Source organism: Dasypus novemcinctus, chromosome 23 (genome assembly GCF_030445035.2).
Source record: "Dasypus novemcinctus isolate mDasNov1 chromosome 23, mDasNov1.1.hap2, whole genome shotgun sequence".
Taxonomy (NCBI): domain Eukaryota; kingdom Metazoa; phylum Chordata; class Mammalia; order Cingulata; family Dasypodidae; genus Dasypus; species Dasypus novemcinctus.
In genome coordinates, this window is record NC_080695.1 from 54,288,775 (window position 1) to 54,313,763 (window position 24,989).

Consider the following 24,989-nt stretch of genomic DNA (forward strand, 5'->3'; position numbering starts at 1 on the left):
AAACAGCATTTTAAAGTCATGTTATTATATGTAGACAGGGATATTCTGCTAGATCCGCATTGAACCTTCAATTCAAGGTAATTTTCCAGTTGCATCATCAGTTGGTACTTGATAGTGATGTCTTTCGTGAGGACATGTAGATTATCTAAGAAAGTGGCTAACAAAAATAAATAAATAAATAAAAATTTTAAAACGGGAGGAAGGGAAAAAAAATTAAAATGAAAGAAAAACAAAGAGAGAGTGGCTAGCAGACCTGGGCTTCAGTTCTGTCCCTTGATAGCCATATGACCCTGGCAATCACTTAAGGCCTCTGAGCCCCCGTTTCCTCATCTGCAATACGGGTAGATAACTGCCCCGACGTCAGAGGGTGTTGTGAGCATTAAACTCAGCGGGCTGAGCCCAGGGTCAAGGTCCTGGAAGAGGCAGGCACCCCCTTCCTGTGGCCGGATGGCAGCCGGGCTCCGCCTCCCTGCCGTCCCCAAGCCTTTCTTCTCCCAGCCCTGCACTCTCCTAGCTCTTGGATTGCCCTGGGGGTACGGATGGGAGGCTGAGGGGAAACCACCAAGTCAAGGGCTTAAGTTTAATAAACAGGCTCCCTTTGAAATGGCCGGAAGGCACAGCTAATGAGCTGTCTGCAGTGGCTTGCAGAGCAAGCTTCCCGGTAATACCTCACGCGTTTATTGATATTACATTTCCCTGTTTGCAAACCCCTTTTGGTACATGCCCTTATCTGCCCACTGACTATCTCACTTCACTCCTCTGACAGTTCTGTGAACCGGCAGGGATTCTCACCCCCATTTTATAGATGAAGAAAAGGCGGTTCAGAGGGGTTAAGTGACTTTCCCAAGGTAAATCAGCAGGGTAGATACTGGAACCCTGTCTTCTGGCTCCAAGTTCAGTGCCTTCTCCCCAGCATCCTGCTGTAGGCCCGCAGTTAATAAAATCTTTTCCGGAAATGGTTAAGAGCCAAAGCCAGGGAAAAACACATTTTGAGTTGGCCAAGAGGCATTTGAAAAACAACACAGGTTGAGTTCCTGGCTTTTCTGGTGTGTCTGCTTGTCCCTCATCCCGAGTTTCCTTGCGTTTCTCTGACTGCCTTCACCCTCCCACCTGGAAGCAAAGCAGCACACGGGTTCATTCATTCATTCATTCATTTATTCATTCATTCATTCATTTACTTATTCCCACTCTCATCCTCTAACACACATTTGGTTTCTGGCAGGTCTTTGGCCCACCCAGCTGGACTTCCCTGAACACACACTAAAATTGCAACCTGTCTTCCCCTTGCCCCATACTCCCCAGTTCCCTCCTCTGCTTTATTTTCCTCTGTTGCAAAACCCATATATATTGCTTATTATGTGATCATCACGAGGGCAGAGAGTTTTGGTTTTGGTTTTGTCTATTTTGTTCATTGCTTCATCTGCAGGGTTTAGAAAAGGGCCTTGCTCACAGTAGCTGCTCCATGAGTGGATCCTGAGTCAGTGAGGTCACTCGTCCACCCAACAAACAGTACTTGAGTGATGGCAGTGCCAGGGGCTGGGTCAGGGCTGGGGTATACCTGGAGACCCAAGTGTCTATTTCTCCTATGGACCGAGCTGTAGGAGGTGCCAGGGACCCCATCCTGGCCAGCCTTGGGAATTCACTCCATGCCCTGCCTGGGCGTGGCCTGCAGGGGATGCTCAGTCCATGTTTGAATGCCTGCTGTTGGGAGAAGGGACCTGACATGTTCTGTGACTCCCTGGCCTGGGTGCACGACATGGCAGGTAATGTGTTACATCGTAATGAACTACCGACGTTTGCAAACATAGGAATAGAAGAAGATGCCTTCTCCTTGACTGGATTCGACTCTACCCTCCCAAGTGTGAGAGAGGAGGCGAGATGATGCTCTTCCTTCCTTCCCTCTATTTCCTTCCTTCCCTGTACTTCCTTCCCTCCCTCCCTCCCTCCTTTCCTTCCTTCCTTTCTGTAACTCATTTAATCACTCATTCATATAAGATGCCTCACAGTTATAATTACTTAATAATGCAAGTGAAATGTGCGATAATGCTTTTTGTATTAGTAATAACACAAAAGTCTGCACATCTGTGTAGCATCATTTTAAATAATAAATAAGGTTTGTTTATGCTTATTTTTCAATGATGCGCCTGGGTGGCGTTGTCAGAGTTAGTGAATAAAAATACAGAGCACCCAGTTAAATTTGAATTTCAGATAAACCATGAATACTTTTTTTTTTTAAGTATAAATAAAGCCCATCCAATATTTGGAACATACAAACACCAAAAATAGTCATTTTCCTGCAATTCAGTTTTCACTGGGTAACTTGTATCTTTTTGGCCACTCTACAGACAGGCTCACCTCACTTACGTTAACTATGAAGTAGAAGCCTGGAAAACATTATTTTTTTAACTTTTTATTTTGAAGTAATTTAGGTTTACAGAAAAGTTGCAAGATTATATAGAGCGTTCCAAATATGCTTCATGCAGCTTTCCCTAATGTTAACATCATGTAAAATCATACACATTTTTCAAAACTAAGAAGTGAACATTATTGGTACAATACTATTACTTTATTTGCATTCTACCAGCTTTGCCCTGGATGCCTATTTTCTGTTTCAATACTCAATCCAATACACCACGTTGCATTTAATAGCTGTGATTTTCTTTTAAAGTTCAATATTTTAAAAAGTGAGATTGAGTATGTTTATTTGCCTCTCCTTATAAATGGTCAACTGAGATTTTTTTTTTTTAAATGACTCATTGTCTGTTTTCACAGACAGGTAAAACATTTTATGATAACTACAGCAAAAACAAGAATACCGTCCGTGGCAGTGTTTGCTTTACTTTCTAACGTATTCTGGTTTTGCTAAACTCTGGGTGTGCTGATGGAAGTGCATTGCACGTGCGAATGCCTTTTCTCATCTCTTGTATTTATTGAGCAATTACTGTGTGTCATGCATTGTGTTGCTGTTACTGTTCCCATCACATCATGAGCCCTGGGAGGGCAAAGACTATGTTTTACTCATTATTCTAACCCCAGGGCAGTGCTCAGCATTCAGTATGTCTCTGCAAACATTTACCAAATAAAAGAAGTATGCAATTATTATCCCCAGTTCCATCCTCTCCCGTTTAAGGGATTTGAAAGTTGAGATTTTGAGTATGTCAGGTTAAGCTAAGTCCTGCTGTTGTAATAGATGAGTCCCTGAATCTCGGCAGCTTAAGACAAAACAGAAAGAAACACGAGTTTATTGCTCCTATTTGCTGCATGTCCAAGTGCAGGAGGGGTTGGGGCTCTGCTCACACAGGCACTTGGAGACTCGCGCTGACAGATGCTCACAGCTCTGCATACATGGTCCCCCAAGCAGGGTAAGAGAGAACCACAGGCTGCACCCTGGTTCTTAAACGCATTGGTCACTTCTGCTCACATGGCCCTGCTCACTGCAAGGGGGCTGGGAAACGGGGTCTCCCTCTGACCCAAAGAAGAGGGAGATGACAGGGAAGTTGGCAAGCACGAAGCAGGGTCTGCCGCGTGTGTAAGAACATTGTTTTCCATGGAGTATGCCTAGGAAAGGTGGCTAAGCCCTGCCAAGGCGGAGGGAGATCTTTCATTTCCAGCCTCTTGCCTCCGCTCCTAGGGTGGGTTGGCCCAGAAAACATGCACTGACCGAGGACCGAATAAACATGCGGCTAAATCAAGGAATGGTCATCTCAGCTCTCACTCCGCCCGGGAAGCATACCCTCTGAGTCAGAGTTAATTCCCCCGCTCCCAGGCTGAACCCTGTAAAAGGTTCTTATTAGATTCTTAGGAGAAATAATACCCATCAGACACACAAATGACAGGAGGTTGCCAGTGGAGCTCAGGTCCAGGCTGGGAAAATGTAATAAGAGGCCCGATCCCTCCGGGGGCTAGACAGATGTGGGGGGAAAGGTCGTGCCGATTCACAGCAAGCTCAGCGCTCGTAAATCGTGTCCTTCAAGGATCAGCACCCTGTTCGGCTGTTAGTGGAAGTGAGAACATTTAATGTTACTACAAGGACACACTTTGTACCTGATGAAATTACGCTCCAAAGAGTTCTGGATTGTTGCCACAGGTGTTTTACCACCAAAAAAGCTGTATGTTGGGGAATTTCAGAGCCATCCCTGTTCCGCACCTTGGCAAAACAACAGCAAGAGTTCCTGGGGAGCCAAGGGGCGGGGGAATAAGACACTGTCACACTCTTGCCTCTTTGTTATTCCCCTGCATGAATATACATCTTGTATGAATACACAAGAATAAACATCCATGAATATACATGGTTTTCCAGTGGGTCCCAGAAAGGACTTCAGAATCATTCTAGAACAACCAGCTCATTTTGCAGCTGAGGAAATCCAGGATAAGACAGGTTAACTTTAGCATGGATTAATATCTGCAGCTGGGCAGTTGTGCACGGCCACCCCTGCAGTTGTGCAATTTGATGGTCCCATAGGTTCCATTGTGAAAAACAGTTCTTGTTGCTTTAAGTGAAAACCGTCTGTACATTCGAGTGTCATGCCACTGAAATGAGGGAGCAAAGATTAGCATAGCTTTGCAAAGGGTGACTCCCAAATCCTGGAAGAGTGCCATCGCGCTGTTTTCTTTCTGCAAGTCAGTATACCATCACAGCTAAGAGTGCCGGCTCGAGAATCAGGCAGATCTGAGTTTGAAATGAGATTTGACCATGAATTGGATTTGACCTTAGCCAAGTCGTGCCAGCGCTTCAATACACTTCTCATTGGTAATAGGAACACAGTCCTATCACTGGGTCGAACAATGTCACCTGCAAAATGACCCGCTCTCTCCTTCTTTGCCCACCCTGAGTTTTTTCCAGGTAGGAGTGGGCCCCACCCTTGACTCCAGACCACAGGTGGTCTTTGAGTCAATCCATCAGGCAATCTCATTCCCTGCTCTCCCAGGCTCCTTTGCAGGGAGGAGCGGCTGGGGCAGTGGGGCCCAGTGGAAGTGTTGCTTTCATTTCCAGGAGATTCCAGTCCTCTTGAATCCATTCCTTTCTTTCACAGAGTGGGATAGCTCTTGAAGGCTGGGTCCAGTGGGGAAGACTCTCCACCTGCCGGGCTCTGACTCAGAAGTCAGAGAGCCAAGTTTTCACTCCACTTGTGTCGAGGGCCCCGTGGTGCGGGCGAGCCACTTTCCCTTTGGGAATCCCGGCTTCCGCATCTGTACAGTGAGGGGGCTCGGGTGGTGCCTGAGGTCAGAGATGTATTGATCTATTTATTTCTTTTTTTAAAAAAAGATTTATTTTTATTTATTCCTCTCCCCTCCTCCCCACCCTCGGTCCCTTTGTCTGCTCTCTGTGTCCATTCACTGTGTGTTCTTCTGTGTCTGTTTGCATTCTTGTCAGGTGGCACTGGGAATCTGTGTCTCTTTTTGTTGCATCATCTGCTGCATCAGTTCTCTGTGTGTGCAGCGCCACTCCTGGTTGGACTGTGCTTCTTTCGTGCAGGGTGGCTCATCCTTGTGGGGCGCACTCCTTGTGCGTGAGGCACCCCTCTGCAGGGGCACCCCTGCGTGACACGGCACCCCTTGTGTGCGACAGCACTGCATGTGGGCCAGCTCACCACACAGGCCAGGAGGCCCTGGGTATCAAACCCTGGACCTCCTCTATGGTAGGTGGATGCTCTATCAGTTGAGCCACAACTGCTTCCCATGATGTATTTACTTCTATAGGCAGAAAGGAAACATCAGACACTGCACAGGCTTCCCACTACCCTTCGCCCTTTCAGCTCCTCTCCAAGGCGCAGGTGCTAGGATCCTCCGCCGGAGGCCGAGACAGTCTTGGGCCACACCTCCCAGCCAGCAGGGTCATGGTGTGCCAAAGGCTGCAGCTCCCGCTCTGCCATGTCTCCCATGCCACGAGGCTGGGCGAGGTCCTGATCAGATGGCCCGCTTCCACTCCTGCACGTTCCCAAAGAGGCTGGCCGCTAGCTCAGGTTCTGGACTGAATTTGGTTAAGACCCCAAGATTTTGGGATCAGTAGGGTGGGCATGGGGCAGGAAACGAGGCCATCTCTCTTAGTCTAGAGCTTAAACAAAGTGCTTTAATCCAACCTTATTTTAGGGAGATATACATTGGTGACCGTTAGGTCCAGAGTCAACTCTCAATAAAGAAGTGTGCTATCAATAATTCAACTATTAATAAAAAACATGCTACTGTCCCTAAGGAACCTTGGGGGTGGGGTGGAATGGGAGGGGAGGGTAGAAGGGAGATTGACAGGGGCAGGTTTCAGGCATTCCTGGATCCTGGGTCTCATTAGCATCCAGAAGATGAGCAAAATCTCAATCCAAACTAACCCCTACCTAATGTTTAATGAATATTTCTTGACCATCTTGTGTCACATCACAGTCAGTTCCAGTGTTGTAAAATCCTAAAATTCTCCTGCGGTGGTTGGGACTAACTTTGTACCCCAAATCCCCCTCTTCCTAATGGGTTGTGGTGTCTCCTCTCCTGAGACCTGAATACTAGTGGTGGCCTCCCAGGGGCCATCCCCCAATTTCCATCAGCCCACCCTTTTCTGTGATTTGGGCAACCGGCCTTTATTAATCTGATGTGATACTAATAGACCTCATCTTCATGTATCCCATCCTACCAGAGTCTAGTTCTTGTATAGAAATTCTGGAGTCACCTCTGCCGAGAAGCCCCGTGAGACATACACTTCCTGAAATAGCAGAATGGGTTTCATCTAGAAGGAATCCTTTTGTGAAGGTCAAACATCAGACTGGCACAGCCAAGTCCTGGCCCCAGTATCCGCAGGGCTTAGCTGGGCACCTGGGATCATTTACTGTCAGCACTAGGAACCCCAGCAACAGCATTCTTTGCCCTTTTAAAGTGGGACAGGCTATTGTTGAGGATGTGAGATGGAGGTTTCACAACTAGCCATGCACAGTATCTTTTCTCAGGCAGGGTTTGAAGAAAAAAGAAAGAGGAAGGGAGTTCCATTTCCAGAAACTCCAACGGGCGAGATGAGAGAGCCTGATTCAAGCACTGCTCGCCAACAGCCTGCTGGGCCAGGCTGTTTTAGGTATTCAAGAAAGAGAGGGGGAAAATGTGTCATCCTTGTCCTCGAGGGGCTGGTGGCCTAAGAGAAAAACCGGCTAAAACACAGGCTAGCCTAGACCAGAGCTGCTCCTCATCTAATGTGCCCACGAGTCACCAGGGGTCTTGATAAAATGCAGGTCTGGGGTGGGGCCTGAAGGTCTACATTTCTCACAAACTCTTGAGTGAGGCTGATGCTGCTGGTCTAACGACCACGCTGTGATTAGCCAGGGGCCAGGCAGTAGAAGCAGGGGCTCTGGAGCCGGAGTACTCCGGAGTCAAAGCCCCTTGGCCTCTCTGAGCCTCAGTTTCCCCATTTGTGCAATAAAGCTAATAATCCCTGACTCATGGCATTATGTCAGCATCAAATGGTATGATTCAGGTGAAGCACTCAGCCTGGCATGTAAGAAGCGCTTGGCAAATGGCAGCTATGATTGGGATAAGCTCTTAAGAACTATCTTAGAGGTCAGAAGTGTGATGGGCTGTCAAGGAAGGCTTCATGGAGGTGGTGACATTCGAACTGAGCCAGGCAGAATGGGAAGAAGGAGTATAGGGAAGGGGGGCGGGGGCAGAGAGAAGGCATTTCCAGCAAGGAGCTCAGCGTGAGCAGATGCCTTACCACGGCAGCATACTGGGAATAATTGCTATTGCATCAAGACTTTGTGTGACACGGAGTTGGCAGAGGTCCAGCTCTTCCAGCTCCTCTGTTTCTTACTCATTCTTGCTGTCACCGCTACTCTGGCAGGGATGTGTGCAGGAATCTGTATGGAACTGGGCTGTTCAATATGACAGCCACTAGGCGCATGTGGCTAGTGAACACTTGTGATGTGGCCAGGGCCCCTTGTTGAACTGATAATACTTTGGGTTGATTTGGGTTAAAGAAAATAGAAACCAAAATAAAACATGAAATAAAATATATTATTACAATTAATTTCACTCTTTCTTTTTACTTTTTAAAAATGTGGCTACTAGAAATTGTAAAATTAAATATGTTGCTCTTATATTTCTGTTGGACAGCAATAGTTTGGAGCCTCCGTCTATTCTTGACTGATTCCCTTGCTGGAGGTTGGGGCAGGGTCAGTAGGAAGGTATGATCTGGAGGCTTATACTAAGGTATGGTCCCACTGGCTAGAGCAGCGAAGAGAGCAGCCATAGAAGAGAACTGAGGGCTGGCTTGAGGAAGTAAGGTGATCAATCGCCGCACCACCAGAAGTTCTTACAGATACCATGTGTCAGTTAGCTACTGCTGCATTGCAGCAGCATTTTAAAACAACCACCATTTATTTATTTATTTATTTTTTTAAAAAGATTTATTTCTCTTCCCTCCCTCCCCCCCACCCCGGTTGTCTGTTCTCTGTGTCTATTTGCTGCCTCTTCTTTGTCCGCTTCTGTTGTTGTCAGCAGCACGGGAATCTGTGTTTCTTTTTGTTGTTGTTGTGTCATCTTGTTGTGTCAGCTCTCCGTGTGGGTGGCACCATTCCTGGGCAGGCTGCACTTTCTTGCACTGGGCGGCTCTCCTTAAGGGCGCACTCCTTGCGTGTGGGGCTCCCCTACGTGAGGGACACCCCTGCGTGGCAGGGCACTCCTTGCGCGCATCTGCACTGCGCATGGGCCAGCTCCACACGGGTCAGGGAGGCCTTAGGTTTGAACCGCGGACCTCCCATGTGGTAGACGGACGCCCTAACCACTGGGCCAAGTCCGCCGCCCACCATTTATTATTGCTTACATACATGTCTGTGGGTCTGTTGGGCAATTCTGCTGATTTAGACCTGGCTCGGCTGATTTTGGCTGGGCCTCTGATCTAATTGTCCTGTGACCAGGCTCAAAAATCAGTAATTTTTAGAAGTTCCTTAGGTGATTCTAATGTGCAGCCAGGGTACAGAGCCTTGAGCAGTGGTCCTCAAACCCACGTGCACATTAGAATCAGCTGGAGGGCTTATTAAAACACAAATTACTGGACTCCATTCCCAGAGTTTCTGAATTTGCTAGTTTTTGGGTTTTTTTTTAACAAGTTTCCAGGTGATGCTGATGTGTTGGTCTGGGGACCACCCTTTGAGAACCACTGCACAAGAAGAAAACAGTTATTAGGTAATGATGAAAGGGGGTTCCTGCCAGCCACGACAGGGAAACAGAAAGCCCGTCTGGGCTGGGAGAAGGAGAAGAGAAAGAGAGGAATTTAGATAAGAGATCAGACACAAGAATCCCCACCCTCCACTTCCTTGAGGATGTAGCTAGGGCAAGTGAGTTATAGAGATCTCCAGGGCGGTTTCGGAGAACCTGAGGAAATCTGAGGTGTGACACCATGACACAGCCTAGAGAGACTGCAGGTCTCTCTGAGGCGCCCGCTTGGCAGGGCTCCACGTTCAAGGTGGCATGGGAACGGTGGGTCACCGAAGCTGGAGGGCAGGCCCTGGTCTGGGGTGGAATCGAGGGCAGCCTCACAGCGTCCTGACCACTGTAGAGTAATCACCCAGGGGCTTACAACCTCGCCCCTTCCAAGGGGCTCAAAGATTGCCGTGGACCTTCAGAAGGCTGGATTGGAAAGAAGCCACCATGGAGACATGGAGATGGAGGCACTGGCAATGGATTCCAGCGTGATGGCCAGAACCCACCCGTCCAGCCCAGCGGAGAGCTTGCTAGTCCTCAGCGGAAAGCAGCAAGAGCAAAAGCTGGGGTGCAAAGCAGGGCCAGAGTGAGGGTCAGGTGAGTGGGGCACCGAGGACACAAAATTCAAGGGCGCACTTGCTCTGCGGGTGGTACAGGTGCAGGGCCGGCCGTCACCCAATTCCAAGCCCTGGTGCAAAGACAAGCGGGATGGGACCCCATAAATTCAACCGTCTTCCCGGAATGCCACTGGGATTCTTGTGTTCCCTGGCAACCCTTGGGAAGGAGTCAGGGTGGGGGTAGTACTTGAACCAATGGAAAGAGTTCTGTGTGCGGGAAAAGGACTATTTTAAATCAGAGGAGACTGGGCTGTCTTGAATGGGCAAGTTTTCTGAACCAGGATGGGAGTTCCAGATCCAGATGGGAAGAATTCTGGGAAACAAGGAAAATCGCTCCATTTTGCACAACTGAATCATAGTATCTAAGTGTCAAGTTTGCTACAGGGTATTTCGCAGTTGACATACACTGCATCAAAAGGTTTTGACAAACTGAGAAGTGGTGCCCGAGACAAGGAAAGGTTCGAGGCTTTTTAGACTTGGGTGCCTAATCAGGCTGCTCCCAGTGAGGAGCGGTAATAGGGTCCCGTGGACGATTTGAAGGGCGGGGAGATGCGGCTTTGTCCAAGCAGCTGGCTGAACTGACAGAGCCACAGCTTGCCAGGAATCTCGGGAAGACATCGTCGCTCCCTCCTCGGCATCTTCTTTTGGAGGGCAGGGGGAGGTGCGCTGAGAGGCAGGGAGAGTTTCTCTCTGGCTCAAGTCAGATCCCAAGGACAGCCTCAGAGCTGGCTGACCTCACCTGGATATGGGGGGGAGGGACGGGAGCCTGAGGCTTCCCTGGGGCGTCTGTGCCCTCTGCCTCGGGGAGGTCTGCGGCTCTCGTGGTCGGGTGGCCAAATGTGTGCCACCAGCCAGGGAAGTCAGCCCGACCACTGCCAAGCCAGGGCCGGACAGGGGCCACTTCCCCCTCCCAAAGCCTGACACTTTTTTTTTAAGGAGGTACCCCAGGACCTCCTACACAGGAAGCAGGCACTCAACCACTGAGCTATACCTGCTCCCAGGACACCACCTTTTAAGAAATGATTTTAAAATTTTAATGTGGTAATGTATGTATTTATATATATATATATCATAAATGTTGCTATTTTAACCATGTCAGGTATACAATTCAGTGGATTAATTACATTCACAGTATTGTGCAACTATCACTGCCATCAAAACTTTTCATTGCTCTGTACCCCCTAAACAATAACTCCCCATTTCCCACCCCCCAGCCTCAGGAACCTCTATTCTACCTTCTGTTTCTATGAATTTTAAATTTCTAGCTATCTCATCCAAGCGGAATCCTACAATATTTGTCTTTTGGTGTCTAGCTTCTTTCATTCAGCATAATGCCTTCGAGATCCATCCATGTTGTCGCATGTAGCAGAACCCCATTCCTTTTTGTCTCATTAGTACTCCAGTGCAGCGATAGTCCACATTTGTTTATCCATTCACCTGCTGATGAACACTTGGGTTGTTTCCACCTTTTGGCTAGCATGGCTGCTATAAACATTGGGTACAATGATCTTTTTCAGTCCCTGCTCTCAATTTCTTTGGGGTCTATACCAGGAGTGGAATTGCTGGGTCACATGGTAATTCTCTGTGTAACTTGTTGAGGAACCACCAAAATGCTTTCCAGAGCGACTGCACCATTTCACATTCCCACCAGCGATGTATGAGGTTCTAATTTCGCTACCTTCTCACCAATGCTTGCTATTTTCCCTTCAGCCTAGCAGGTGTGGAGTGGTACCTGGTGGTGGTTTTGATGTGCATTTCCCTCATGTGCTTATCCTGATGTCACTCTTTTAAACCAGCTGACTCTCTCCACTCTGACCTCTCTCCTTTTCCAGCTTTGCATGTGCTGTGTGTTTTGCCTCAACAGGAGTGAGACGGGAGGGGACGAAGCCGGGTCCAGGAGCCTTGCTGGTACTTATCTTGCGGGCAGTGACGGCCGTGAGAAGTTTCTGAGCTGAGCACCAGCAGGCTTTCTTTTTGCCATGTGCCACCCCCAGGACAGAGGTGGCTCATGGAAAATGATGCTCAGTACCCTTTGTTGAATAAATGACGAACGCAGTGTTTTAGGAAGGGCTGGGAAAGTTTCCACTCTGTGTTGTTCTTGCTCTAAAGTAATCTCGGACCCCTCCTTTCTCTTTAGGACAGTTTGTTCTTATTCATTTCCTCTGATCACTTTTTTGGTTTATTCAGGGTGATTAGTGAATTGTGCTCCACTGATCTTAACTCTGAGTCCATAAATATGCAGGACAATGGGTCGTCAAGTAAGGTTTCACCTTGACCCTCACCAAAGACCATTGGTTGGCCTCTCTTTGTTGGTTTTTTTTTTTTCCATGATAACCTTCAAAGTTGACTGATTTGAACAGAAGTTGAGCATTACTGCATCTTTAAAGAACACTGTCTTTGTACTCTCTGTACCCAGATTGTCTGTGGGGGCGAGAAATGAAATAAGACGTTGTTTGGCATTCCTGAAAGAGCGGGAGCTTGGACAACGTCAGCCTTGTGTGGGGTTCCCAGCTCTGCCACGTACTTGCTGTCTCACCTTGAACAACTGAACAAGGTCTCTTAGCCTTAGTTTTCTCTTGGAAAGCGGGGACAGCAGTGACGCCTCTGTGCCTGGCTTACAGAGCTGTTGTAAAGATGGGTTGGTGTCAATGGGCGTGAGGGTTTAGGGCGGTGCTTGGCCACGCAGGAAGGCATCGTAAGTGAACGCGGTTATTACTAAGCACGGAGGGGGTGACGGTCCTGGTGATTGGGCTCCATCCAGGAAGCCCCAGTCGTCAGCTCAAGTCCCAGGACCAATGCTGAGGGATCCGGGCTGTTTCTGGGCAAGGATGAGTGTAAACGCCGCATCTTAGTTTCCTGGGATGGCCGTGACAAAGTCCCGCGAACTGGGTGGCTTAACACGACAGAAACGTGCAGTCTCTCGTTCCTGAGGCCGCAAGTCTAAATTCAAGGTGACGGCAAGGCTGTGCTCCTTCTGAGGTCGGGAGGAGAGAATGTGTTCCTTGCCTCTTCCAGCTGCTGGTGGCGGCTTGGAGCAATCAGGGCGCTCCCCCACCTTCTCTGGGTGTCCCCAAATTTCCTCTTCTGAGAAGGACACCCGCGAGTCATATCGGATTAGGGCCCACCTAATCCTGTTAGGCCTCATTATAACTAAAAACCTCTCCAAAGATCCTATTTCCAGGTGCGGTCATGCACACGAGGCCCGGGCATATCTGAACATACCTTTTGGGGGACACGGTTCAATCCGTTAACACACCGTGAGACATACTTTAAGGAGAAAACTCTCAAAGTGCAAATCTCTTTCTGCTCGCAGAGTTCTCTAGCCTCGGAGAGATTTGGATTTGAGCTTGCAAAGGGAGGGTTTTGGGAGGAGGGCGGGTGGTTTGATTTTGTTTGTTTTGGATTTTAGTTTTCAAAGAGAGGGACTGGAGGAGAAGGAGAGAGATGCTGGAGTCCTCCAGGGGGACAAGGAAGGGGGCATTTATGTCAGAGGGCAGGGCCAGCTTTGTGGACAGTGGCTTGTGCGGCTGCCCACGGGCTCCTGCTCAGAAGGCCATGCTGTTGGATGGGAGGGTCTGCAACCGCCACCTTGAAATACTTACATTTTTGAACATGGGGTCCCATGACCATCACCTGGGGACCACATGCCAAACCGGAATCTTCAACGCTTGTCATTCCCCCGGAATGGACAGAGAGGACTTGGATGTGTATTAGACTGGCTTTAAGAAGAGAAAACGTTGCTGCCCCTGATCAAAGTGGATCTGAAAATGACTGGATAGGAATTTCCTTATGATCATCTGTGACGGGTTTATGTTGAGCCCACACTGGTGGCCCTCACCCACAGGACATCTTGCCCCATTGTGATTTTTCTTCACATAGGGATATAATACAAGGCTGCCTGGTGTTTCTCTCTTCTCACCATCCTCATTTCCTTTGTGGGAGCTGCCCCACTCGTGCTCCATGTTTCTAGGGGAACTGTCAGTTATGGTGTGCTGTCTCCAGCCATAGGAATGGGCGCATGGCCCAACCTCAGCCAGGCATGGTGCTATATCCCCGTCACACCTCTGATTGATCCAGGGTGGCACTTGAGGGGCTGCCAAAGTTGAGCCTACTTCTGTCCTCCTTTGAATGCACTGAATTGGAAATTGCAGATCAGAATGTTTCACTCCTCCTCAATCCCCTATAATCGCACTGCAGGATTTTAGTTGCATTCTCCCCTTTCCCTACATGAATGTAGGATTCGTCTCTGATGGGCACTGATGCCTGAAACTGATGAAGTTCACTCCATGGTGGGGTCAAACTAAAAAGGGTCTTGCCCGTAGCTTATAGTCCAGATTCTGCAAACATGACCAGAAAACTATTTCAAAAGGTTAGAACGCTATGAACCCTAGAGTTAGGGTTATTAGTACAATGATAAAATGTTCTTTCATCAGTTGTAACAAATATACCACACTAATGCAAGGTGGTAGTAGTAGGGTGGCATATGAGAACTCTGCATTTTATGTATGATTTTTCTGTAAGCCTACAACTTCTCTTAAAAAAAAACCAAGACCCAATCAGGGCCAATTAGTTTTTCTCTGGATTGATATGTATATATGGAAAAATCTCTTTTCTCCTTGGAGTTGCTGTACTGAGAAAATGTAAAGTTGGCACCCACTAGTATCATTTTTCCATTACAGGGAGGGAGATAGGCAGAAATTGCCCGTTCATTTATTTGTTCCTTCAACAATATCATTGAGTGCCTATTATGCTCCAGGAACTGTTCTAGGTACCTAAAATTCCTAGAAAGGAACAGACAAAACAAAACAAAATTCATAGAGCTTACTTCTAGTTGGAAAGACTTATTCTGTAAATGGCCAGATAATAAATACCTTCACTGGTGCAGACCACAGGGTCTCTGTCGCAACTACTTGACTCAGACGTTACAGAGCAAAAGCAGTCATAGACAATTGGTCGTCCAATAAAACTTGATTCACAAAGCAGACGTGAAGCCGGATTTGATGGTGCCAACCCCTGCCCTTAAACATCTGGTGAAGTTGAACAGCACAATAGACATCTGGTGTCTTGGAGTTGAGAGAAGAGACTGGGGCTGTGGACACATTTTGGGGATTCATGTCCCTGGACTGGGATAGAAACAAGACGTGAAGAGCCAGCAGCAGCGCCTGAGCTCCTGAATCCAGTTCTGTCTGAAACACCAGCACACCCAGTGAGCACATAATTTCTAGCTGGGCAGCCGCGTGCCCACCCACAACTCTATTTCTATGGGAGAAAGGGGGGTGGTTTTTTTTTTGTGTGTGGATAACTCACATTTTCTGCTACATACAAAGTTCTAGAAGCCAGGCAATTGATCAAGGGAGAGGGAAAGCCAAAGAAGCACCTTTTCATATGTGTCTGAGAGACACCCTCAATCAGAAGAGGCCCCAGCACCGTATGTGGGAATACAGGACTAGATTGATCATTGAAAGGAAGGGAGATTACACGATCAAGTGGGTACCCCATGCCAAAACACTTGCCAGGAGCATCCAGCTCCTTCCTGTCATCTGCGCCTCCAGGCCACATTTACTGCCCGCTTACTCATGTAAAGTCACATAACCAGTCAGCAGTGGAGCCCAGATCAGAAACGGGGTCTGCCTGCTCTCTGGTCCTTCCTGTGCTTCCCGCTGTAAACAGGCTGAGCCCTCAGGTGTGAGCAGGAGCTACATGCATCTGTTCTAGATCCTCACTACTCAAACTGTGGTCTGAGGCCCAGCAGCAGCCGCATCCCTTACAGCCTGTGGGAAACCCAGAGTCTCACCTGCAGGCCTACTGATGCAGGAACTGCAGCTTGACAAGATCCCCAGGTGACACGTGGAAGTTGGAGCCTAAGGGTTTCCCAAGCTTTAGCCAGCATCAGAAGCAGCCGGGGGCTTGCTGCAACACGGCTGGCTGGTCCCCAACCCTAGAGCTTCTGATTCAGGAGGTGTGGGGTGACGTCTGAGGTTCTGCATTTTTAAGGTCCCAAGTGATGTTGATACTGAGGGTGTGGGGACCACGCTTTGAGGTCCACAGGTCTGCCACGTGCCAGATACCAGGGAGGGCTGAGGGAGACGAAATCCTGCCTTGAAGGACTCGCGCACTAAGCCCGTCCCTGCTCCTCCGGGCCACGGCAGAGAGCGAGCAGCTGGTCCGCAGCTTCCTTCTACCAACCCTTCATACATGTTTGTAGTCCGCTATTAACTCGCCCTCAGATTTTCCTTCTTGAAGACTAAATAGTGAGCTACCCTTCTGTGAATCATGGGGTGGAAAGGGGTTGGCTGACTGCAGCTCCAGCCTCTGTCGTAGAAATTCCGCAACGTGGGGCTGTAAGCGGGAGGTGGTGGGGGCTTCAAAGGGTTTCAAAGGCTAGGCCATCGCACTCCTTATCCTAAGCAAGCTCCTCAGGAGTGATGCCGGTGACAGCATGCCAGATGGAGCAGTATCTGGTGGGATGCAGGGCCCAGCTGGAGATAAAGCTTCACCGGTGAGTCAAACACACCTTCTGGGCTTATGGGTACCACTGGGTCCCTCCCCCTACCTCTGTGAAATCTCGTACCATGAGCCCTTCTAGCCAGTGGAACACAACTCACGGGGCAGCCTGGCCACTGGTGATCACCCGCCCAGGTAGGAAGTGTGTGAGCATCACAACCATGATGTCCTAGGATCACCTGCTTCAGCACCCTCTGGGAGGCTTGCTAGGAAACGAGGTCCTCAGACCCCAGCCCAAGCCTACTGAATAAGAATCTCTAGGCGAGGAGTCCGGGAATAAAGAGTTTAACAAGAACTCCCCACCCTCACCCCCATTCCTTGCTTCTATGCAAATTTGAGAATGACTGCCCTAGCGTCTGGTGTGGGTTTCATGTTCAGGATAAATGAAGCACCTAGCACAGTTATTAGCAATAATAGCCACTTGTCTGTGCGGTGTTCGTATTTAGAAAGTGAAAAATAGCAATTTGTTGAGTGCCTGCTCACTGGCAAGCAGTGTGCTAAAGGATAGACATATAATATAGATATATATTAGCCCATTGAATCCTCAACCCCATGGAATCATGACTGCTATCCCTTTTCACTGAGAAGGAAGCTGAGGCTCATAGAAAAACATGTCTGGAATCACACACTAGTAAGGGGCAGTATGATTGGAATGCAGGTCTGGCTGGCTCCAGCATCCAGGATTTTACCCTTGTATGACCCTTTTCTACTCCTGGCCTCGGTCTTCCCTGCCAACTATAAAATGAAATGAGAAGCAGGGGGGGCCACAGATCGAAAGGATGGTCTGGGGGGGACAGAAACAGAGAACCATTCATGGCAAGTCACGTGGCAGTGTTGCAGATGCATTCTTCTCATTTGCTTTATCTCGCTCCAGCCCGAGGAAGGACATATACCCATTCCACAGGTGGGAAAACCAGAGGCTCTCCGAGGCTAAGTGACTTGCCTGAGGTCACCCAGCTACTATGTAGGCGAGGTTGTACTAGAAGCCGGATCTCATGCTATCAAACCACACTGGCCCTGGGCGAGGATGGAGAAGAAAGGGGTTTGGCTCCTACACTGGGTGACTTGCTTATGTCAGCTCTGGGCATCATTCATACCAGGTGGTTGCCCTTCCTATTTCCAGACCAGCTATTTAGCCCGGAGCCACGTAGCTCCTCTGACTTTCAGAAACACTACCCAGGGTAACAGATCCAGCTAAAGCAGGAGCCGAATGGCCCGTCTGGGAAGCTGTATAATTAAAACAGACTTTGAAGACAAGTGCCACCAGCCTGTATGGCAGAAATAGAAAGTCACCTAACCAGAATCTGCCCTTGCCCATCTGGGTGCTTCTCAATTGTAATAGGTATTTTGAGGGCTGTGGTTTGCGTTGCCACCTCTAACTGCCCTCTTAAAGGTTTTGAAGAGAAAACCATCATTATGTGCACGCATCTGCCGCCCAGGGCAGGGTGTTTAAGAGGGGCAGGTGAGAGACACTGTTCTCTAGAGGGAGAGGAGCCCAGAGGTGCCAGCAAGCCTCATTTCCTGGTCACGTCGGAGTGCCAGTTTGCTGGATTGAACTGGGTTTCTTTCAGGGATCGTAGAGCATACCTACCTCAGATTCCACACGTGCAAACACGGAGCCCCTCTGCCTCCCCAGCAAACCTGCCTCCTGCACCATCCCTGCCTTCCACAATCTCTTCACCACTCACAGTTCCTGCCATGGAGTCCCTGCCACTACCTTAGCTCAGACTCTTAGCTGGATTTTTGCAACAGCCTCCTCACGGGCCCCCCTGCCTCCACCCTTGTCTACTCCATGCCCACAGACACCTCCCACCCCCCACATTTTCCTAAAGCTCAGATCTGATCACCACCCTCTCTGCCCAGCTACCAGGTAATTTATGAAGCTGCCGAGCATTTGGCGCCGTCTACCTATTGAACCTCACCTGGCACCACCCTCCCCAGCCTCCTGCCAGAGGACTGCTTGCAGTGCCCACCGTGGCCTCTAGGCTAATGCATGGGCATGCTACTTGTAGGGATTCTTTTTTTTTTAAAGATTATTTATTTTATTTCTCTCCCCTCCCCCCCCCACCCCAGTTGTCTGTTTGCTGCATAATCTTCTTTGTCTGCTTCTGTTGTCAGTGGCACGGGAATCTGTGTTTCTTTTTGTTGCGTCATCTTGTTATGTCAGCTCTCCATACGTGCGGTGCCATTCCTGGGCAGGTTGCACTTTTTTTTTGTGCGGCGGCTCTCCTTACGGGGTGCACTCCTTGTGTGTAGGACTCCCCTACGCGGGGGACACCCCTGCGTGGCAGGGCACTCCTTGCACGCATCTGCACTGCGCATGGGCCAGCTCCACACAGATCAAGGAGGCCTGGGGTTTGAACTGCGGACCTCCCATGTGGTAGACGGACGCCCTAACCACTGGGCCAAGTCCGTTTTCCCCCGGAAGCCTTCTTGGACCCTCAGCGCACGGGGTTGTGCCCCGCCACGGCCCCCTGTGCTCCCTTTATCACACTTTACATTTGCCAGTTTCCCCACCTGGATCCAGGGCTTCTCCAACAAGACCTGCGACGGTGCCAGTGGCCTGGTAGAAGCAGGTACAGCCTTGCTCTCAGGCTGGGTGGCACCTGCAGGCAGGACTGTGGACCCCTGGGCAGGGTAAGGAGAGGCTCACAACTCTGGTTGCGGGGGAGGTGTCCCTAAAATCCAGTCTCAGAGAATCTGCCACTCCTGGATTCTTTCATCCCAGGCAGGCAGGCCTAAGAGTGAAGAGTCAGGTCTTTACGGTTAAACATCTGCCTTTGTATCCTGTCTCTGCCTCTTCTCACCAGTTTACCTGGGGCAAGTCGCCTTACCTGAAAAGTGGGGATAATCACCGCCTCCCCCTCAGAGGGATGTGGTCAGGATTAAATAAGATTGCAGGTGAGGTATTTAGCACTCAATCGTAATAACGACTCAAGAATGGGACACATCCACGTTAGATATTATCATCCATTTACTCATTCAACAAACACTTCTTCTTAAACACTTACTGTGTGCTAGGGGCTTTCATAATTAAAGTATTTGATAAGCCCAAAGGTAGGTTCTCTTACCCACATTTTAAATAACCTTCCCACTGGGAGGATGGTGGCTAGATAGTCCCAGACAGTTTCCAATCTTCAGGGATTAAGGTAGCAAGTTAACTCCCAGGGGCTCGCCCCAGGTCCTGCATTCAGAAGCAGTGTGGTGCAATGGCCAGGGAGGAACTCTGCTTCAGACTGTCTGAGTTTAAAATTCCAGCTCCTCCAAACCAGTATACCCCCTGAGCAGGTTACTGCACCTCTTATGCCTCCTTTGTTTTTACCTAAAAGGTGGGATTGCAATAGGGCTACCTCTTGGTTGGCAGAGAATGAAAAGATGGAATTTATGAAAAGAGCACAAAATAGTGCCTGACACACAGTCCTCAAAAATGTCAGCTCTGCTTCTGTATGGGCACACCTGGCAAGCTTCTCTGTCTCCCTCAGGACCTCCAAGGTGCACCCATCCCAGCAGTTAACCCTCTTCTGTGAAGCCCCTCCCCCCCCCAAGCATCTCTTCCCATCAGCGCTGGAGACACAAGGTGACATAAACACCCCAAAACACACAGGTGAGCAGACTGGGTGGGTTCAGGTAGGAGCTGGCAGGCCCCAGGAAAGTGGTTTTGTCTCTTCACCTCAGGTGCCTCATTTGTAAGTTGGAGATGATGCCAGCACCTCCCTCCTTAAGCTAAGAGGAGTCAACAGCACAGCACGTTTAGGGAGCGCCTCCTCTGGGCCGGGCGCTGGTCTAGATGCAAAGCAGAGAGCAAGGCAGGTGAGGATGAGATGAGACAAGTGCTTGGCCTCTTGCCCGCCACATTATAAGCCAGGGCTCAACATATGTCGCACGGTATGTGCGCCACACGAGCTACTATATCATACTCAGAAATGGAGACGTATGCTAGGCTTTATTTCCAACACAGCCCTGGCAGATAGGGAAGTGGTTTTATCCCCTTTTCTCTGATGAAAGGACAGATGCCGGGAGGTGAAAAGGTTTGCAGGCTGGTAACCGGCCACAGACGAAGGTCTGTCTGCATTTTAAACAGAATCAGAGGAGGGCAAGGTTCCGCCTCAACTCTCTCCGTGGAAAGCCAGCCCAAGCTCTGTGGTCTTGAAGAGGGAGGACCCGTGCCGGGGGCAGAAGGGTCCCCGGAGGCCTCTGGGCCCGGGGCGCCGAGGCCACGCGGGCAGACACGCCCCGGGGCGCACGCTTGCGGGCGCGGAGCTCAGAGCCGGCAGAGGCTCGCACCACGCCGGGCCCGACGCTGGGTGGCGCTGCCCGGCCGCCCCGCGCAGACCTGTTGCGCCGCCCGGGGCGCAAGCGGGGCAGGATTCGGGTACAGGGGCGCGCGGCTCTGTCCGCTCGGTCCCCGCTGCCCCGGCCGCACCTTCTTCCCGGCGCCCCGCGCTCACCGTCATTTGGGGCTCCTACTCATTTGGCTTCTGCGTTTCTCACCGCAACAGTTCTAGGCGCGTCGGGTGGGGCGGGAATAAAGTTTTTCCAACCTGGCCTGGGGAGAGGGCTGGATGGAGAGGACCCGCCCGGCCCCGGCCTCCCAGCTCGGCTGGGCCGCGGCCCCGCGGCTTCCCAGCCGCCCCGGGGGCTGTGCTCTCGGTAGGTGCCAGCGCCCCGCCGGGCCACATGGGCTGACCCGCGCACCGCCCCCTCCCACCGCCGTGCCCAGCCCCAGCCCCTCCCCCGCCCGCCGCGCGCTGGGGCCCCGGCGTCGCCAGCCCGGCCTGTGCAGGGGTCGCTGCAGTCCCCGCGGCGCCCCTGGCTCCCTCCCCAGGCGTCCCGCTCTTCTTCCAGGCCGGGGAGGCGCCTCGGTGGGAGCGTGAGACAGCCACGGGGGGCGAGGCGGGGACCCCGGGCACCCGAGCCCTCCGAACCTGGGAGGCGGCCCGACTCGGGGAGCCGGCGCGCAGGGACAGGCAAGGACGGGGCGAACGGCGGAGGGGCGGGCGCCGCTCATCAGCCACGCCAGTCACGTCTGGGGCCACCCGGCTGCCTTTTCCTGCCTTTCCCCCTTTGCTTCTCCCCTCTCCCCGCGGTTGGCGAGGGCAAAGTGGCCGTGGCGGCGCCATGCCCGGGCCGGAGTGAGTGCGCGCGGGCGAAAATGGCGTACATCCAGGTAGGGCTGAGGCTGGGGGCAAGGTCCCGGGTGGGGGTGCGGGCGGGGGGTGCCGCGCCCCCTCCGACTGTGAGCGCGCGGAAGGGAGGGCCCACGGCTAGGCTCCCACAAACTTGCTTCGAGAAAAATGGGTGGCCGGACGCGGGGCAACCTGTGCTGCGGCTGGGGTGCGTCCCGGGAGGAGAGGCTGGGGACCCTCCCCCGCCCCAAGACCCCGGGGTGGAGGGCCCCATGTGGACACGGCAGGCGTGCCCTTGCCTCCTGGGGAGGGAATGGGGGGGGGGTGGGCTCTTTCCCCCCTCCCTTCCCCCCTTTCCCCGGCACCCTACGCTCGGGAGGGCGGCCCGGGGCGCGCCTGCCGCCCGGCCCGCCAGCTGCCGTTGCCGTGGTGACGGCTCGGGCTAATTGGCCGGCGGAGCGAGCCTGAGGCAGCTGTTCCGGCCAGAAGGGACGAGGACGCCGTCTCTCCAGGGCGCTGGGTCCTACGGGGTGGAGGACACACAGGCCAGAGGCGCCCTGGTGGGGGGCGGCGCGCGGCGGGTTACTTGGAGTCATTGCATTGGGGTCTGAGAGTTGGGGACTCCCATCACCTTGGAAGACCCCCCCCCCCAAATAATGCTTGGACTGACATTACTTCCAAGCAGCTTTTCTTTTGAGAGTAGGAAGGGATGCTTGACGAGAGGCTTTTTCTCCATACGGGAGGGGAAGCGGCAACAGGTCAGGGCCAAGGTCAAGCAGTCAGTCGTGCTGAGCTGCTCCAGTGGGGCTGGCTCTTCTGAGCTTGGCAGAGGGGCCTCCAGGCTCCCAGAACCAGGGCCATCTGGGCTCACTTCCCCTCCCCTTAGCCGCGGCTGGGGCTGCTGGTTCCTTAGCTCTCCTCTGGCTCACACATGCCCTAATCGTGTCCTCAGGCTTTTCCACCCACGGGGACGGCCAAGCTGTGTCACCGGGAAGCTTGCTTGTCTCTCCCCTTGCTTAGACGGGCTAGATTAGCTTCTCCTGGAAAGCCCTGGGTCACTTCTCTTTCATGGAATCCCTGCTTGTTCTTTTCAAGCTCAGCGAAGGTCACCTTTACTGTGACCTAGTGTGAGCTGGATGTTGGTGGGTGGACCATTTAACATTGAGAGAGCATCTACTGAATGCCCAATCTAGTGAGAAGGGAGCCACACTCTAACAGGCTTCTGTGGTTCTTAAACTGCCTTGCAAGGTCACACAGCCGCTGAGGTGAGGAGGTGGGCTCTAAAAGCAGGGCTGGGTGGGGGTGGGAGTTGGGGGAGTGGATCGGTGTTAAGCATGGAGTCTGAGGATGGCCCTGCCATGTTGGCTTTCCTTTTAGAACAAGGCGACAAACATTTTCCGTAAAGGACCAAATAGTAATTATTTTTGTCCTTCCGGGGCATTCAGACTCTGTCACAGTACTCAATCCTGTGATTGTAGTGCAAAAGCAGCCACAGGCGATGTGCAAACAAGTGGGCGGGGCTGTGTGCCAATAAAACTTTATTTACGGACTCTAAAATTTTAGTTTCAAATCACTTGCAGGAGTCAAAAGTACTATTCTTTTAATTTTTCAGCCATGTGAAAATGGACAGGCCATTCTTAGCTGGCAGGCTGTGGGCCAGATTTGGCCCATGGACCAGAGGTTGCCAGTCCCTGTTCTAGAACGTCTGGTTCCTCCTTCCTCTTCCTGGCTGGAAGCAGACCTCCAGCTCCTCCCCAGTGAAGCCGGCGTGAGGAGAGACTCAGGCCTGGGAGGAGCAGAACATTTTCCCTTTGCTCTGTCTTCTCCTTGCTCCTGGGGTCTGGAGAAAGCTGGGTGGCTCTTGCTGGTTGACCTCATCTCTGTTCATGCTGGTCGTGTAGATGGTTTTCCTACGCTCCACACAGTGGGAAACTCTGCCCTATATTAAGCGAATGGAGTGGATCACTGTGAAAAAGCATCACTTTATCCTCAACATTTTAAAGCACTTCCTCATGTGAGCCCCGTGAGGGTATGGCTTTTTGTTGCTTTGCTCCCTGCTGTGTCTACCTGGCACCTGGCAGGTTCCACACGGTCCTGAAAACCCCTTTGTTCTCATCAGCCACAGAAAGAGTGCTGTTCCTCTATAGCACACAAGCATCTTTGTAGTCAGTGTTCTATCTCATCGCCGCAGCAGACTGTGAGGTGAGAAGTAGTCCTTTTACTATAAAAGAAAGGAAGTAACTGAGGGTCAGAGGGGCGCCCTGACATGCCCGAGTCACCCGATTGGTCAGTGGTCAGGCCAGGACTGGCATTTCTCTACTCAGCGCCCTTTGCACGGCCCCTCAGCACCTCTGGGCCTCGTTCTGTATGTGGTTTGACTTTTGGTTTTGGAAGAGTATGTGATTAGTGCCAAGGCTTTGTTTCCCAGGCTGCAGTTATTCTCTTACCCCATTAAGGATTTTGCATTTTTCTGTGAACCACATACCACCTATACTATTATTTACTTTGTTTTTTCCCTAGAAACAGATTCACTTTTTTTTTTCCCTTTAAAAAATCATATGAGAAAGAAACTTGGTCACTGCCATATTAATAGAAAACCTGGATCACTGGGTATAAATAGGAGGTGACTAGAAAAATAAATACAATGTGCATAATGCCACATTATTAAATTCTAGCTGGATGCAGCTAGCTGCCAGTCTCCAAGCTGGGGTCGGCTCTCTTTTGTTTATAAAGGGGGGAGGGGAGATTAGCAGATGTTCTAGAAAGATGTACAATAGTACCAAGTTGAGACTTTGTCCTCTGTGAAAGAGAATAAAAAAGAACATAGCTTCTTTTTTTAAAAAAATGAAAGCCTGAATGTATGTATGTATTTTTTCTTTAGGAGATACTGGGAGTTGAACCCAGGACCTCATACATGGGAAACAGGCTTTCAACCCCTGAGCAACATCCGCTCCCCAATGAGAGCTGTTTTTTTTTTTCATTTGTTTGCTGTGTTTAGGAAGTACCAGCGCTCAAACCCGAGACCTCGTACCCGGGAAGCAGGCGCTCAACCACTTGAGCTATATCTGCTCGGCAACTACGTCCCTCTTATTATAACATTCTGTGTTCATCACTGGAGCCACTCTGGGACGTCGGTTGGGAGGCTGGCTTTCTCCTCCTCCCTGGTTTAGCTGGGCCCATTTGGGAAGACAACGAGCCCTCTCTGAAGAGGAGGAGGCTGCCTGTGCCTTGGGTACCTGGGAGAAGAGGAGGGAGCGGGGGTGGGGGCGGGGTGAAAGATGGGAGGGAGCCCGTCCCTCCTCCCGAGGACCAAACGATGGCTTCCTTTGCACTTCCCTCTATTTGTGGGTGATCATATGGAGCTCCCCACCATCACCATTGGAGCAGAATTGGAAGGTAGGGCCTCTGCGAGTGGGGGGGAGGGTAGCCAAGTGCCTTCCACTCTGTGCCTGCCTGCCTGTTAGCTAATCATGTCCTTCTGGGGGGGCTTCACGGCGATTTCTGTGTAGGAAGGTTTGCTCTGCTCCCAAGGGGTGGCTGCATTGGATAGCATGACTATCTATCCACCCGC

The 24,989-nt window shown here is 50.9% G+C and overlaps 1 protein-coding gene across 1 annotated transcript in view; it reads left to right on the plus strand.

The window, feature by feature from the left end:
* The first annotated feature begins 21,370 nt into the window (after window positions 1-21,370).
* Window positions 21,371-24,989, plus strand: part of SYT17 (synaptotagmin 17) — a 95,888-nt gene continuing 92,269 nt past the window's right edge. The window contains 1 exon segment of the mRNA XM_004450420.4: window positions 21,371-21,459. Within this exon segment, the coding sequence (XP_004450477.1) occupies window positions 21,445-21,459 (15 nt within the window). The 5' untranslated portion in view covers window positions 21,371-21,444.